Here is an 18,768-nt window from a genome sequence, read left to right as displayed (position 1 = left end):
AGATACTAATAATAAATGTAACCCCTTAAGCCAAATAATTGTAGGTACCACGCCACACAGTACATTGTCCAGCATACTTACATACTTATTATCTATGTCCAGCAGTCTGGCTCATGCTGCATTCCTCACTGTCAGCTTTGACAGAAAAGATTGCTGCCAGGGGAAGAAGGCATCAGCTTTCATATGTTAGGGAAGAACTGATCATTCTTCCTTTTACCATATAAAGCCAAATCGCTGTGTTTGCTTGGGATGATATATATATATATATATATATATATATATATATATATATATATATATATATATATATATGCCCCAAAACCACATACCAACAGACTGTCTGCCAGTACCTAAGATGGCCGTGACCTGTGGAGGGTGAGGGAGGGAAGAGAGCTGTTTAGGAGGGATCAGGGGATGGGAGGGTCATCTCTACACTACAGCTAAAATGAATCTTATAAACTACCTGATTAATCCCTTCACTGCATGGAATATTAGAAGTGTGGTGCACAGCTGCAATTAACAGCCTTCTAATTACCAAAAAGCAATGACAATACCATGCATATCTGCTATTACTAAACAAAGGGGTTCACAGAGAAGCTTTTACAACCTTTGTCTTATAACTGCACACATGTTTAAATAATTTCAGTGAGAAACCCAACACTTGTGAAAAAGTTAACAATTTTTTTTTTAATATGATCACATTTGGCAGTGAAACTAATGAAATATGCCAAAATGGGCCTAGATCAATACCTTGGGTTGTCTACTAAAATATATATATATAGTTTTGATAGGTAAATATTTTTTTTAAAAAAGGCTCTATTTCTGTTTAAATGGAGCTAAAAAATATTTTTCTGAAATTCCCAGGAAAGAAGAGGTTAATTGAGCAGTAAATATTACTCACATTTACAACATTTGACACAAATACATAAGCATTATTACCTAATAAACTTGAAGCTGCTGTTTTCTGGACAGTAGTACAGATCCACCCAAAAAGCCATAAAGGGCAATAGTTTGGGTGGCCCTATTCAAATAGAGGTCTGAATTTGGTAGTGTCCGTGTACTAAACATTGAAGTGAGAAACCTACCAACAAGAATTCAGAATTTAATTTAATAAGTGGTATAGTTAATAAGGTTCAGTTATTATCATTTGCATTCTGTGTTTATGTGCAAGATAGATAAGCCATTTATCCAATCTTCCTCCCTAAAATTTCCTTTGTCCTAACGGTACTGACATGAATGAAAAGTAACTCCCGAAACAGCATCATTAGTTTTGTTACTTTAAGAACTTTTTTATTAAAGAGACATGAAACCCCAAAAAATGCTTTCAAGATTCAGATAGAGAATACAATTTTAAACAACTTTCTAATTTACTTCTATTATCTAATCTGTTTTATTCTCTTGGTATCATTTGTTGAAGGAGTAGCAATGCACTACTGCTTTCTAACTGAACACATGAGTGAGCCAATGACAATCAGTATATATATGCAGCCACCAATCAACAGCTAGAACATAGGTTATTTGCTGCACATGAACTTGCCTAGATAAACATTTCAGCAAAGGATAACAAGAGAAAGAAGCACATTCAATAAAAGTAAATTAGAAAGTTGTTTGAAATTGTATTCTCTGTCTGAATCATGAAAAAAATTTTTTGGGTTTCATGTCTCTTTAAGTAAGTTACTTTTTTAATGGATATTTTAGTGCCGAATCAACCTTTCTATTGCAGAATTATGTGGGCTTATTCTTGTCTACCAGTTTAACATTCTGGATTGTCACTATCAGCCTACAGGCACTTCTGCATTACTAGCATTAATACCGTAAAATGTCTACATTCAATAAAAATGTAAACAGCTTTTAATTGTGCTTACCCTTGTTCATAAAAAAGTCATTTCTGTGTGTGTGCGCTTTTGTGTGCATGGGTGTGTGGGTGTGTGGGCGCGTGGGCGCGTGGGCGCATGCGTTCACGTGTTTGTGTGCGCACGCGTGTGTGCGTGCATATGTTTGTGTGTGCAAACAAGCACATACAAGCAATAGATATGTATATATTTTTAAAGAACAGGGGAAGAGTGGGATATATAATACTTAAATTAATCCACTGTCACTCTGGTTTCTGTTTAAAAGAAATAAACAGAAGTTACATTTCACCAATGTCAGGTTAGACTAACAAGACAACTTTTTAGTGAGCTGTTAATTATAGCTCTTCTTTCTAGCACTAGCATAGAACAATGTTAGATGTCATCCCACCTGTGGGTAGGCATATAGTTATATCCACTTATAGACAAAGAGACTAACATATTGGGCTAATGTATTATACCTTTTTGTATTAGGATTTCCCATCTTGTTATGGACTGCAATAAAATGTATGTTTTTTTGTACAGTCTTTAACTAAAATTTTACATGTTTGTTATCATAATAAAAAAATGTGAGACTAATGTATTTTCAGTGATGTTTTGTATATGTTATTTATTCTTAAGAGACAATGTAACATTTTGTTTTATTTCTCAAGTTGTATGCTAAATATTACACATGGGTCATAGGTCAAAATTATGATGCAGTGTTTTATAGTTATATTTTTCATCTTTTATTAGAAGTCATCTTTGCAGTTATTTCTTCTCTAATTGGAACATCATCCTGCCTTGGCAGTTGAACTATTCAATAGAACAATTACATTTTTCTGACTGCTCTGAGCTGAATTGACCTGTTTTGACCTGTTTGTCGGTGATCGTAACCTGACAGGCGCTAGCATCCTCCAACGATTATGGCTTTTGAGATTAATCTGATGCTATGTTCTTTTACTATAGCTCATCACATGAGGAGACTGGGGCTTCACATACTCTCTATGGCCATGGTGTCTGCAAATGGCCTGGCTGTGAAAGCATTTGTGAAGATTTTGGACAGTTTTTAAAGTAGGTATACGTATATATTAATATTTTTACATAATTATGGAAAATAGGTTGAATACCCAATCACTTTTATATATGCATACATAATTTAAAATAAACTGGATTTAAATGCCCCAGTGGTATAGAATATTTTATCTTTAATTAGAGATGGTAAATTTAAACAAATTTAAGAAATTGTAGCAAACCACATTCTTGCAAATCTACTTCCAGTTTTTTTTTTTGTCCATTGGTCCCAAGAGCAGTACTGGAAGAATTTCCTTCATGTTCACTTGGCTGATCAGAAACTTTGACAGAGCATCCTATTTGAAGTTTCAAATAATGTATTATACTTATGAGTATGAGCTTGAGAGTAAGATAAGTCTGCCACTGTACACAGATAGTAATTAAAACACTCATATGATTGTTTTCATGTCTAAAACAGATTCAAAAATATATTTTCAGCTCAAAATTGCCATAGCATAGTTTGTTTTTTGCATTTAAGGTATAGTGAATATGGAATACACAGTAAACACACTGGTATTGGGAATGGGACTGATATTAAGAGTGGAGTGCAAACATTTGCGCACAAGCGATAAAGGGTTTATTGCGGTTGTTTGCACTAATCAGACTTACCACTGGTGTTACGAGTTGAAAGTAAACATGATCACTTGAGGGCAATCGTGATTTGCTCCAAAATTATTAGCATCCTCAGAGGTTAACTGTTATGCGAAACAAAAAAGTTGCACAAAACACATCAAAATACATTATAAAGTACACTTTCACTCATAATAACACTATCTAATAAAAAATAATTAAAGAAAATATTGCACAAAAAAGTTATAAGGGCTCAAAGATATGAGATCTCAGGTATTAGAAATAAAAAGGCAGAAAAGGGCTTTAACATAGACATACATACAAATGCATGTCTATATATGTGTACATATGTATTTATACTTTTTTTTCTTCATTGACTATGGGGGAATATGTGAATGCACACACGATATTCTACATTTGGCTTTTTGTGCTCGTCGGGTTAGTGCGCAAACGAAAACAGTTTACTTTCAAATTATAATACGAGGGCAACCTGACGTGTGCAAACATCTTACTTCTATCACAATTAACGCTCGAGTGGTAACGTTAATTAGCACTCCACTTGTAATCTGGCCCACTTTGTGTGCTTATTTGCCTGTTTTGTGCACTGTTTCCGGAAGTGTACAATATTTGGTCATTTTAAACTAAGTTAATTTTTTGGTTTGTTGTTAGACTTGCAAATATTTGTGTGTTTGTTTTTTATTCTTCTGAGCAAGAAAATAATTTATCAGTGATTTGCAGACTGTACAATTTACATTTTCTGTAAAGTGTCAGAACATTTATTTTAATATACAATATTTTATATTAGCACACATTGCTGGTCTATACAAGTAAAAATGCATAATTCTACCATTATTTATTAAAAGGAGAAAAAAAATATTCAAAAACGGTTTCCATTTCAATTAAAAAAAGAAATCTCCATAATTAAACAGAAAGAAATTTAATGCAAAAATATTTACCCACATATTAAGAAAAATATTTTTTTTATTTAGCATTTTTTTTGTCTGTGGTCCTCTTTTGTTGAGTGGAGTTCAGAGGTTACACCCTTTAAAAGAGCATACCAAAAAAAGGATGTTCACATAATATCTCTAGATATATTTATATATAAACCTCCCTCCTTTGTTATTGTGAGCATGCTTGAGGTGAAGAAGGGAATCCAAATGCTGTGTCACACATAGATTGTAACTTTGCAGCTGTCACTTGTTTCTGGGAGCAATGCAAAAATGCCAAGAATCTAGCCTTGGTTCATTCATTCTCAAAGCTGTGTTTAATTCCTTTAACCCTTTATATCATACATCAAGAAGTTTGCTGTTGTTATATTTAGTACTATATCCTGGGAATATTAATTGTCTACCATTGCTAATGCATTGTTTGGTCTGATATCCTTTTTCTTTGTCTATTTCCATGTGCTAATTATTTTATATATTTTCCAGCATGAACGTTATTGAAATAAACATATATAAATGAACTGCCAGGGATATTTTTTTGTTGTTTTCATAGATGAGTAACTTCACAGGCTAAAGACCTTGTGTTGTCATGGTGCGGTTAACAGGGTGAATGAACTGTTTCATGCTTCATCAACAATTAAGTTAATTAGCTTATTTCAAATGGCACTGATTTGTTGCCAGGATGTTGGCAGAAACATCAAAAAGATGTGTTTACAAATGGTAGACTATTTGTAGGATAAAGGGTTTAGACACCTAAACTACACAATCCAAAAACTAGATATAATAATAACGGCAGCAAACATGCTTGCTCTTGTATATGTATTTTAACACCTGGTTATTTAGAGCCCTATATATTATAACTGTTCTTAAAATATTGTTATTTTCTATCTATCTATGTTTAGAACACTTCACTATGAACCAAGAAAAGACATGAGATGAAATGTTGTATTCACAGTGTGCAGGCTATTTTAGCTTTATAAGCCCTGTAGATATACATTTTTAAATCAGTAAACAAGACAGGTTTTATTTTGCACCCTTAGCTGGCTTAGCTAGCAATTGTTTTTAAATAAGTTAGTTTTACACGTTCATTATTAGTTGTAGTGAAAGGTGTTCACTTAAGGTTGTTTGTTGTTGGTTGCTAAGATACGGGTACTGTCTGATGATGCGTGCTAAGTGTTGTGCAACACCTACACTAGGTGATTAAGGTGAAGGGGTATTTAAGGCTGTGTATAGCATTGATTCTTGTTGTCAGTTTGAAAACGGAGGTAAAACTCTGAAACGTTACTTCATAAGTATAAAACTTTATCCTTATTAAACCCGGTGAGTGCCTTCCTTCTTGTGATATGTTGGATCTGTAAATTATGCAGGATCTCTTTGATGTGCACCCTGGTGGTTCAAAGGTTACCGTGAGTACTAGGCCATGCTATAAAGACTATATATATATATATATATATATATATATATATATATATATATATATATATATATATATATATATTAGGAAAAAAAATGCATTCTGTGTGAAGAACATTGGAACGAAAAATATTTATAATTAACTTCGGGTTGGCGCAGTTTGTTTATTGTGGTGTCGGGTTAGCATGCGAGTGAAAGTGTTGAAGTTTATGGGGAGAAGAAGGTAATGCGGTCACTATATCCAAAGTCCTCAAGTTGGTGCGCATCGGGTATTGCTTACACTAAAAACATTTTACTTTCAACTGGTAATACATGCATTAACCTGCACGTGTTAAAAGTCTACTTCTGGCGGTATTTGCGCGTGTAGCACACCACCTGTAATCTGGCCCACTGTGGGGACTTTTAAGAATGCATGGTATAGGCATAAGGCTATCATATGAACTAAATAATCTTACACTTAGGCTTGTTGGGCCTATGGTTTTTATATGTTGTCAAATTTCATGCTTTTATGTTTTTGTTCCTTTATTTGTTCCTTTTTTGTGATGTATAAATCACTTTTAGTTCGACTGCCAGGGTGCTTTCTAAGTATTATTATACGACTTAATGAAGATTAGCACTTGCGGGACTTGTGCAGAAGTCTTCCCTTTTTTGCTATGACATTTTAGAGATATCTCCCCTTCCCCAAACATCACAGCAATAAAGTGAAGATTTCTGAAGATTATATATATATATATATATATATATATATATATATATATACTGTATATATATATATATATATATATATATATATATATATATATATAAAATTGAAAAAGGCATGCACTCACTGGATTTGTGCAAATATAGTGCTTTATTGGCACATCAAAAACAAACAGGTAACGTTTCGGGGATCAATCACCCCTTCATCAGACCAAGTTACAGTTACTTGTTTGTTTTTGATGTGCCAATAAAACTATCGTCTAGATTACGAGTTGTGCGTTAGGCTTAAAAAGCAGCGTTGGCTGGTCCCAATGCTGCTTTTTAACGCCCGCTGGTATTACGAGTCTTGAAGGTACAGGTGTACCACTCACTTTTTTGTCCAGACTTGGAAATACCGCAAATCCACTTACATCAATTGCGTATCCTATTTTTTCAATGGGACTTGCATAGCGCCGGTATTACAAGTCTGACAAAAAGTGAGCGGTAGACCCTCTCTTGTCAAGACTGGTACCGCATTTTAAAGTCAGTATTTAAGAGTTTTACACTACAACGCCGTAGCATAAAACTCTTAACTAAAGTGCTAAAAAGTACACTAACACACATAAACTACATATTAACCCCTAAACCGAGCCCCCCCCCACATTGCAAACACTAAAATACATTTTTTAATCCCTAATCTGCCAAACCAGACATCGCTGCCACTATAATAAATATATTAACCCTAAACCGCTGAACTTCCGCCTCGCAAACATTAGTTAAATATTATTAACCCCCTAATCTGCCATCCCTAACATCGCCGACACCTACCTACATTTATTAACCCCTAATCTGCCGCCCCCAACGTCGCCGCAACAATACTAAAGTTATTAACCCCTAAATCTAAGTCTAACCCTAACCCCCCTAACTTAAATATAATTTAAATAAATCTAAATAAAATTGCTATCATTAAAGGGACACTGAACCCAATTTTTTTCTTTTGTGATTCAGATAGAGCATGCAATTTTAAGCAACTTTCTAATTTACTCCAATTATCAATGTTTCTTCGTTCTCTTGCTATCTTGATTTGAAAAAGAAGGCATCTAAGCTTTTTTCTTTGTTCAGAAATCTGGACAGCAGTTTTTGATTGGTGGATGAATGGATCCACCAATCAGCAAGGACAACCTAGGTTGTTCACAAAAAATGGGCCGGCATCTAAACTTACATTCTTGCATTTCAAATAAAGATACCAAGAGAATAAAGAAAATTTGATAATAGGAGTAAATTAGAAAGTTACTTAAAATTGCATGCTCTATCTGAATCACGAAAGAAAAAATTTGGGTACAGTGTCCCTTTAACTAAATAATTCCTATTTAAAACTAAATACTTACCTATAGAATATATCCTAAGCTAGCTACAATATAACTAATAGTTACATTGTATCTAGCTTAGGGTTTATTTTTATTTTACAGGTAAGTTTGTATTTATTTTAACTAGGTATAATAGTTACTAAATAGTTATTAACTATTTAATAACTACCTAGCTAAAATAAATACAAAGTTACCTGTAAAATGAAACCTAACCTAAGTTACAATTACACCTAACACTACACTGTAATAAAATTAATTCCCTAAATTAAATACAATTAAATACAATTATATAAAATTATCTAAAGTACAAAAAAAACAAACACTAAATTACAGAAAATAAAAAACAAATTACAAGATTTTTAAACTTATTACACCTAATCTAATCCCCCTAACAAAATAAAAAAGGCCCCCCCAAAATAAAAAAAGCCCTACCCTACACTAATTTACAAATAGCCCTTAAAAGGGCCTTTTGCAAGGCACTGCCCCAAAGTAATCAGCTCTCTTACCTGTAAAAAAAATTACAAATCCCCCCCAACATTAAAATCCACCACCCACACAACCAACCCTACTCTAAAACCCACTCAATACCCCCTTAAAAAACCTAACACTGACCCCTTGAAGATCACCTTACCAGGAGAAGTCCTCAACGAAGCCAGGAGAAGTCTTCATCCAAGCCGGGCGATGTGGTCCTCCAGATGGGCAGAAGTCTTCATCCAGACGGCATCTTCTATCTTCATCCATCCGGCGCGGAGCGGGTCCCTCTTCAAGACATCCGACGCGAAGCATCCTCTTCAATCGACGGCTAACACAGAATGAAGGTACCTTTAAGTGACGTCATCCAAGATGGAGTCCCTTCAATTCCGATTGGCTGATAGAATTCTATCAGCCAATCGGAATTAAGGTAGAAAAAATCCTACTGGCTGATGCAATCAGCAAATAGGATTGAAGTTTAATCCTATTGGCTTCGCCCGGCTTGGATGTAGACTTCTCCCGGCTTCATTGAGGACTTCGGCCCGGGTTGGGTGAAGACTTCTCCCGTTAAGGTGATCTTCAAGGGGTTAGTGTTAGGTTTTTTTTAAGGGGGTATTGGGTGGGTTTTAGAGTAGGGTTGGTTGTGTGGGTGGTGGGTTTTAATGTTGGGGGGGATTTGTAATTTTTTTTACAGGTAAGAGAGCTGATTACTTTGGGGCAATGCCCCACAAAAGGCCCTTTTAAGGGCTATTTGTAATTTAGTGTAGGGTAGGGCATTTTTTTATTTTGGGGGGGCTTTTTTATTTTGTTTGGGGGATTAGATTAGGTGTAGTTAGTTTAAAAATCTTGTAATTTGTTTATTATTTTTTTTAATTTAGAGGGAATTTTTTTGTACTTTGGATAATTTTATTTAATTGTATTTGATTGTATTTAAGTTAGGGAATTAGTTTAATTATAGTGTAGTGTTAGGTGTAATTGTAACTTAGGTTAGGTTTTATTTTACAGGTAAATTTGTATTTATTTTAGCTAGGTAAATAGTAAATAGTTATTAACTATTTAGTAACTATTCTACCTAGTTACAATAAATACAAACTTGCCTGTAAAATAAAAATAAACCCTAAGATAGATACAATGTAACTATTAGTTATATTGTAGCTAGCTTAGGGTTTATTTTACAGGTAAGTATTTAGTTTTAAATAGGAATAATTTAGTTAATGATAGTAATTTTATTTAGATTTATTTTAATTATATTTAAGTTAGGGGGTGTTAGGTTTAGGGTTAGACTTAGGTTTAGGGGTTAATAACTTTAACTTTAATATAGTGGCGGCGACGTTGGGGGCGGCAGATTAGGGGTTAATAAATGTAGGTAGGTGGCCGCAATGTTAGGGCCGGCAGATTAGGGGTTAATAATATTTAACTAATGTTTGCGAGGCAGGAGTGTGGCGGTTTAGGGGTTAATATGTTTATTATAGTGGCGGCGACGTTGGGGCAGCAGATTAGGGGTTAATAAATGTAGGTAGGTGGCGGCGACATAGGGGGCGGCAGATTAGGGGTTAATAAATATAATGTAGGTGTCGGCGATGTTGGGGGCAGCAGATTAGGGGTTCATAAGTATAAGATTAGGGGTGTTTAGACTTGGGGTTCATGTTAGGTGTAGACATAAAATGTATTTCTCCATAGGAATCAATGGGGCTGCGTTAAGGAGCTTTACGCTGCTTTTTGGCAGGTGTTAGACTTTTTATCAGCCGGCTCTCCCCGTTGATTCCTATGGGGAAATTGTGCACGAGCACGTTACACCAGTTCACCGCTAACGTAAGCAGCACTGGTATTGGAGTGCGGTAAGGAGCAAAATATTGCTCAACGTTCACTTCTTGTCTGGGTTGTAAAAACCCGTAATACCAGCACTGTCTGTAAGTGAGCGGTAAGCATAAACTGCTCGTTAGCACAGCACAGGCTCTAAAGCCAAACTCGTAATCTTGCCAAATGTTTGCACAAATCCAGTGAGTGCATGCCTTTTTCAACTCTATAATCAACATTTGCCTGCACCCTGGTAGCTGCTATTTAAGTGGGAGTGTGCTCTATTTTTTACTTTATATATATATGCAAAATCAGATCGTTATACATTATTATATTCGTAAGTCCTACAAATACTTTATTATTCCATATTTAGCATAAACGCACCGCTCCCAAATATTAGAATTTCAATTATATACAAGTTTTATAGTTTAATAACTTTTTATTAAACCTTCTTTCTTATTTATTAATATGTGAAATGAGAATTCTCAAAAACTTCAACAATTACAAAAAGGGCAGCCAATAAATTCTGATTAAAAAAAAAGACCAAATTGAATCATTTCTTAATAAAAAGAACTCATTGGCAAAAAAAGGAATACAAAATTGTTAATTCCATGATTTAAGTTGTCACTTAAGCAAACAAAATATTTAAGTCCTATTTTAATAGAAATTCTGAAATGATACTTTGCACCCCGTGAGAACATTAAGCAGATATTGCATCTTACAAGGACATCTGTAAAACCCTAGATTATCATACAGGAGATGTTTATTTAAGAACGCAAGGTTGAATATTTTGAGTCCAATCAAAATGATTTAACATTCCAAAAGAAGGACATCTAGCTTTGTGCTAGAACAAAATAATGTATTAAACTTATAAAACTGAGCTTACAGAATTTGTGTACATTTAATTTACCTTGATTGTTTAAGGAACATCATTATAAAAATGTTTGGGTGCTGCCCAAAATGTCAAAATGAATTGTCTCCACAAATCCTGTGAATGCAATTATATCAGATAGATAGTTAGATAGATAGATAGATAAATATGTTCCTGTGGGCACCAGAGATATAAATTGAACCTTGTCTTACTTATCTATTTTCTTTGTTATAAGAATATCCTAGGAACTTTTAGAGAAGCCTATGGGCCCCATTTATTATTGCCCAGACAGAAAAGGTTTACTACCGTGAACCTGTCCACCTGGCCTTGCCGCTTGTGCAATGCCACCCCCTGCTAGCACACAGCCAATTGCGCATGACCAGGGGCTGTCAATCATCACAATTGGATTGGAAGGATTTAACTCAGCCACATTTTAGGTGGAGTAGAGGTTAAGTAGCGTCAGTCTTAAGACTGCTGCTACTTAAAGGCACAGTCTACACCAGAATTTTTATTGTTTAAAAAGATAGATAATCCCTTTATTACCCATTCCCCAGTTTTGCATAACCAACACAGTTATATTAATATATGTTTTACCTCTGTTACTACCTTGCATCTAAGCCTCTGCAGACTGCCCCCTTATCTCAGTGCTTTTGACAGACATGCAGTTTAGCCAATCAGTGCAGACTCTTAAATAACTCCACGGGAGTGAGCACAATGTTATCTATATTACACACGTGAACTAACACTGTCTAACTGAAAAAACTTTCAAAATGCTCTGAGCTAAGATGTGGTTTTCAATGGTTTAGAAATCAGTTTGAGCCTAGCTAGGTTTAGCTTATCAAAAATACCACCAAGGGAACAAAGCAAATTTGATGATAAAAGTAAATTGGAAAGTTGTTTGAAAATTGCATGCCCTATCTGAATCATGAAAGTTTAATTTTGACTAGACTGTCCCCTTAAGTAGTATTTCACAGTTTATTTGCGCAAGTCTGAAACTCTGGGGCCCTGAAGCTGCTTTTGCAGCTTTATAAATGGGCCCTATATCTCTACTTATTTTGAATAAGTGCTGAATGTGGAGCAAGAGTAAAAAGAATCCTTTTAATGTGTGAGGGTTAGTACTTGCTAATGAACCGCAATAGACGAAAATCCACTGAGATTTGAAATGTTGTGTTTGTACACATGCTTTACAATTAAATAGAATACAACATTTGCAGCAAACATATTTGTGGTTGCCTTTCAGTATGTCATATTTTGTACCACTTTTTCTTTCAATCTCTAATGAAACTTATGTTAAAGTGATTAAAAGGGAAAATGATTTGCAAGTGAATGTATTGGGTTGTTTGCCTTGAAAAAGAACCTTAAAACATAGTGTACTGCAGTGAAAAGGTCAAGTCAATAGGATTTAGTAAATAGCACAGAACATACTAGTAGGCCAGTGCAATAAATCTGTATATAATGCAAACATTTTAAATTAAACCCATATGTACCTTACTTAATCATTCTTTGTTAACATTTATGTTATAGTATCTTCACAATAAATGAAAAGGCAAAGTAATATGGCCAAATATAGTCAAATGCCAGCAGCCAAAAATATACAGTGTACAAACTGACATACGGCATATATTGCCACAAACTTGGCCAAAGTTTCTCATGATACTTGTGTATTGATGATAATGAGTAAATTAGATCACTGACAAAGGTTGGATTACTTTAAGTGGCAGATCTATCTCTTAAAAAATGATGAGCTAAATAAAAGGTAATCACTTTCATGTTTTGCTTTTTTTTTCATATAGCCGACTGCTTGAATTTAATATTATGCCACCTGGCATTATTAGAAACCACTCTAAATTAAATGCATGTTAATTGTATAATGTGTGGTGTTGTTTCTAACTTTTTCATTAGTTTTATAATGTCAATTAACATGAACTATTTAGATGTTGTTTTAGGAGTGATGATGACTTGTTCCATCTCACAACTTGAGTTTAATAGTTTTGTTCAGGTAACATGTATATGGCTTCTGAAATTCTGCTAGTTAAAAGGACAATCAAAACCAAATGAAATCCCTAAAAATCTTTCTAAAAGTAAAAAAGGCAATGCATTGTATATGTATTATTTATACTTCCTGCTTTCCCTTTAATTTACCCCTGGAAAGTCTGCCTTTTTACACTCCCTTAAAGTGAAAGTAAACCCTAGCGTTGTATAAACGCTAGGATTTACTATTTAAACAAATAAAGGGCACTTTCATTCATGAAGTATAAGATACCTTATGTAGAAAGCTCCTTTATTTGTTTCAATCGATCGCCGTTTTGAGCTGCTACAGCAGCCCATGGCTAAAAAAATTTTTGGCTAAGAGGTGACGTTTTCACCTCTTAGCCAATAGCAGTGCGGTAAAACCGGCTTGGCGCCCATGGGAGCCGGATTTACCGCACAGCTATTGGCTAAGAGGTGAAAATGTCACCTCTTAGCCAAAATGTTTTTTTAGCCGTGTTCTGCTGTAGGAGCTAAGAGCGGCAAGTGATTGAATCAAATAAAGGAGCTTTCCACATAAGGTATCTTATACTTCATGAATGAAAGTGCCCTTTATTTGTTTCAATAGTAAATCCTAGCTTTTGTACAACGCTAGGGTTTACTTTCACTTTAAAGAGGCTGAAGTGCATGTTGCCTACTGGAGTATATTGTTTGCCTGAGAAATCATGTTTATGGGACAAGTTTACACAGTAATTTGGCAGCACTGTTTAAGTCAGTGCACAAGCTTATTCACGTGTAACCTCAAACTGGCCACAACACAGGAGTCTTCATTCACTTATTAGAGAGAGTTTAAAAGAACAAATTTTAGTAATAAAATAACATTTAAACATGGGGTTTAAACATACAGTAGAAGTACCATTTTGGAACTGCAGAACACTGCTGGTCCCTAAAGGAAATCAACGCTGATCCAATCAGCTGTGCTAGTTACACATCTGAGTCGTGTGGTTTCCACTTGGGATCAGCAGTGCTCTGTGCGTCCTGAGCAGTACTTCTACTATGTGTTTAAATCCTTTGCAGGTAGTACAGTAGTTGCAGGGTCAATAGTCTTAAAATGACTTAAAGTTAGAGCATGTCATTTTTCAACTATTATTGACTTTTAACTGACTTACAGTTACTGAAGATAAAACGGATAATACATGTGATATTAAAAGGGAAAAGTAAATGAATGATTCACAATAAAATTTAGAGTCACAAGGACTACAAATAATGTTAAAATGTTACTAAAGTTCATTGCAAGCCAGACTGATGATGAGAAATAAAGTCAGTTTAAGGAAGAACCGTTGGTAATGGTCATGTTGTCTGTTCCACAGATTTTATGTTGTTTTCCTCCTTATGCTTCCAATACATAGGGTTTATTTTTGTTTTTTTATCTAGCTTGAGACCAATCTCATTGATAATTTTGTAAAACAAAACAGATTCGAACTTTCAGGTGTACCAAGACTTTACTTACATGTATATTATGGAGTGCAAGCAAATCTATACAACTTTCCCATTGCACAAATATTTTATTTAGCATTTTACATTTCTTAGAGCTTTTTTTTTTTTTTTTTTTAAGTCTGCAACCAAATAAATATCTTTATTTAAAAAAAAAGAGTCTCTGATGCATTGTTGTATAGATTCCCCCCATAAGTGGTGCTTTCTTTGAAGAAATTAATGTTGTACAAAGTTGTAGAAAGTCTTCCAATTTGAATTTCCTTTTAAAAATATATAAACATACTGTGGGGCCGATTTATCAATGGTCTGTCCGACATGATCCACTCAACGGATCATGTTCCGACAGACATCCCTAAATGCCGACAGCATAGGCTTTCAGCATTGTATGCTGTCGGCATTTAGCATTGCACAAGCAGTTCTGGTGAACTGCTTGTTCAATGCCGCCCCCTGCAGATTCGAAGGGGTGTCAATCAACCTGTTCGTATCTGATCAGGTTGATTGCTGTCCACCACTCATAGGCGGCGGACAAGTTAAGGAGCAGCGGTCTTAAGACTGCTGCTTCTTAACTGCTGTTTCTGGCGAGCCTGAAGGTTCGCACAGAAACAGGGGAATCAGGGATCATTCTGCCCTTGATAAATCGGCCCCTGTAAATTTATAATATTGCATCTTAAACAACATAAACCTTTTATTTCCCTGAATAAAAGTAAAAATATATGTATATATCCTTTATGTTTGTGCAAAAAAAAAATAACAAGTAAAATTACACTTAGTGCACATGATGTTAACCTATCATGTAACAGATAATATATAAAGTTGATAAAGGTGAAAATAATCAATTGAACACATACCTAGAAAAAGGCTGCTGGCTGAAACATTACATTATCTATCAATCTATCTATATATCATCTATTTATCTATCATCTATCTATCTATTCATCTATCATCTATCTATATATCTATCTATCTATCTATCTATCTATCTATCTATCTATCTATCATCTGTCTATAAATCTATCTACAGTATCTATCTATCTGTTATCTATCTATCCATAAATCTATCTAGCTATCTATCTATAAATATATCTATCTATCTATCTATCTATCTATCATCTATCATCTACTTATCATATATCTATCTATCTATCTATCTATCTATCTATCTATCTATCTATCTATAAATCTATCTATAATATATCTATCTATAATCTATCAGCTATCAATGTATCTATATTTATCTACCTATATCTTTATATCTATATATCTATCTATATAGCTATCTTTTATCAATTATCCTTCTATCTATTATCTATCTATCTATCATCTATATTATATTATATTATATATATAATTTATCTATATATCTAACAATCTCTAGCTCTCTCATTATTTGTCTGTCTGTCTGTCTATACAAACATATATATTTTGCATGCCTTTTAAACACATTTATGATATATTATTTTTTAACAGTTTAGCTGCATTGCCTGAGGCTCCTTTCACTCCTTAAGCGTGCATATAGGCTTACTCTGAGATCAGCATTGGATTGGATACTTGTGTGTGCTTTAAAGGAATGTGGAAAGAGATATCACTGCAGTTTGGAGATATCTAGTATAAAATGCATGATCATTTCCACACAAAAAAGCACACTTTTTTTTTTTAGCCAGAAGTTGGCAAATATTTTTTAAACAAAAGCCAAAGGCAAAAATACAGTTATTTAGTAGGCAGAATCCAGAAGTAGAATTTTAGAAACCACTGCTCCAAGGACTTGTCAAGCCTTACATTGCATGACACATTTCATGTCAGCTAAGTTCAAGATGATCCTAATATATGTGAACTAATGTGAACCTCACAATCTTTGTAGTTACACTTAACTCCTACCTGTATGTCCACCCTGGCTGCAACTTTGTACTTTTCAAGCATCAGAACTTGTGAAAAGGCTGATCATGTTCAAATAATAAAAAAAAAAAACTTGCAAGATGTGAACCCAGTATTCAATTTGTTTTTATCATATGTAGAAAACAACATTTATATGTAATGTAGCAAAATAAAAAAAACAGAAATAGATGTAAGTTTGCAAAAATTCCTAAACACATTCCTAAATGCTCATCAGCATCTCATGTCAAGATCACACATGCCTCTTTCTTAAGTGTAATATAAAAAATAATAGTTTACTCAATTTGGAGGATTCCTTGGTCTGTTGTGTTTTTAACTTTATAATGATTATCTGCTGAAAGAAAGCGCTGCACATTTACACACTGTATACACAAGGCTAAGACCCCGCTCAGTCTCATACAGTTTTTAAGGGATGCCAGTCAACCACATCATTTATTCCATTTTGAAAACAAAAATCAATATACCTATAAAGTGACCCATAAATTAGAACTGGCTTGTGCAGTGTTTGTTCTTGCTGCCTTTCAGAAGGCACCCTCTGTTTTATTTTTTTTTCTTCACCTTTCTATTTGAACTGCAGTCACAGTAAGAGGCTCATTAGGAGACATTAGGACTAGGGCTAACCAGAATTCCATAGCTTGCTTTGCTCTTATTAATGCATAGTAGAGTAGAATGCATTTAAATATTTCATAGACATTCAGTAATTTGTGTGTAATCGTCTTGTTAGCAGACCAGCAGCAGTAGAACAGGTCTGTGAAATGGTGTTAGTGATTGCATGGGTAATTTACAGACCTTTGCCATTATGAAAGAGCATTATTGGTGGCTTGTGGAAAGCTGTGAAATAGACCCAGCAATAAGTAAAGAAAAATGATAAAGGTTTTCTAATAAGCGTCTTGAGTGATAACAACCCATTTAGTTCTTTAGACACAGCTATAATTTATGACATCAGCAATATATCAAATACATAAGATAGTATTATAAAGCATTCAAATGAAAAGGATATTTGCAACATTAGTTCCAAATTCCTGCAAGGTATATGATTAAATGATTAATGAAATGTCCCCTTGTATATGCATTTTCAAACAGCAATTAGGTCTGGTCTCAGAGAATTCAGAATTCTTCATTTTTTTTTATTATCATCGTTATTCTTGATTTGTAAATCATAGAGAATTTTTTAACAGCAATGTGTAGTACCTTAGATGGATATAAAAAAAAACATAAAAGGGAATAATAATTTTGACATAAAATAGTTTTAAAGTATCTAAATTCATAATTTCATGTTAATGCTGAATCTATTTATTTAATCTTCTTCCATTTCATTTGTATCCTTTGCCATTTATACACTTTGATTGGCATAATTAAATAGGGGAATGAATAGGCTCTATTATTTTACATATCACTGGTAAACAATAGCAAGGAACGGAGAAGTGAGATGTGGCAGAGGTATGTATGTGTTTTTCAAGTTCTCGGTAATCCACTGGAGGCTGTTCTATAAATGATCGTTGAAGGGCTGCAAGCTAGCCTATAATTACAGGAAAGAAAGTGGCAGCTCTGGCATTTCATAACTATGTGTCCTCGAAAAGTGCTTTGTGAGTTTGTCACCAATGATAATTTAGATAGAGGCTCATTACTGAACATCACAACACTTTAAAAACCTTTCGCCTTCGTGCAGGAGAATAAAGGACTATTTTAATGGCAAGGTTCTTTTGTGTTCCTCTGAAAAATTCAATCAAGACAAAACCTCACTGACTATTATTGTACTCTACAGTCCCGCTATTCTAATGAAAGCAGCATAGATAAAATGAATATGAAGACTTGAGCAGTTAAATGCAAACATTTTTGTCCTCTAAATATCTGACAAGAGCGCATCACTAAAATGTAAACACATTTAACCTACATTTTGCATTGAGACAGTCCACATTGATGTATTTTTTGTCTATAGTTTTAGACTGAAGAGCATTTAAAACTATGTGTATTGTTGAAGATCGTATGATAATGCAGTATGCAATAAAAAAATAACACATTTTGTCTTTTGTGCACCTTTATAGTGTTTAATCTGAAAGTGAGCATTATGTCCTTTATCTTTCATATGGGGAAATAGATACGTTACCAGAGCAATGCGTATTAATTCACATTTTTAAATGCAGTGCAGTGCAGCATGCATTACAAAGGGATGATTATAAAATAAGCAGGATACAATATATGCAAAAGAGTCTTCTGTAATCAGCAGTAATATCCTTATATTTAAGATTCACACATTTTTGCGGGTTTAAGAATCTTATTTTAATTTAAATTTGAAAATTATAGGAAAATGATTAATGGAACTGAGCACAAAATCTAGAGGCATATTTAAATAAATATTGAAATTGTCTATGAAATCTGTAATATGTTAAAATAAATGT

At 34.0% G+C, this 18,768-nt stretch overlaps 1 protein-coding gene across 8 annotated transcripts in view; it reads left to right on the top strand.

The window, feature by feature from the left end:
* FOXP2 (forkhead box P2) overlaps positions 1-18,768 on the top strand; it is a 298,530-nt gene that overhangs the window by 208,526 nt on the left and 71,236 nt on the right. For all 8 annotated transcript variants that reach the window (XM_053716711.1, XM_053716710.1, XM_053716709.1 and 5 more), the window contains exon 8: positions 2,799-2,903. In XM_053716711.1, coding sequence (XP_053572686.1) covers positions 2,799-2,903 — 105 coding nt within the window. The remainder of the gene's footprint in view (positions 1-2,798; positions 2,904-18,768) is intronic.

Source organism: Bombina bombina, chromosome 6, assembly GCF_027579735.1.
Source record: "Bombina bombina isolate aBomBom1 chromosome 6, aBomBom1.pri, whole genome shotgun sequence".
Taxonomy (NCBI): domain Eukaryota; kingdom Metazoa; phylum Chordata; class Amphibia; order Anura; family Bombinatoridae; genus Bombina; species Bombina bombina.
Note: the sequence above shows the minus strand (reverse complement) of the source record. Positions and strands in the feature narration are given on the sequence as shown.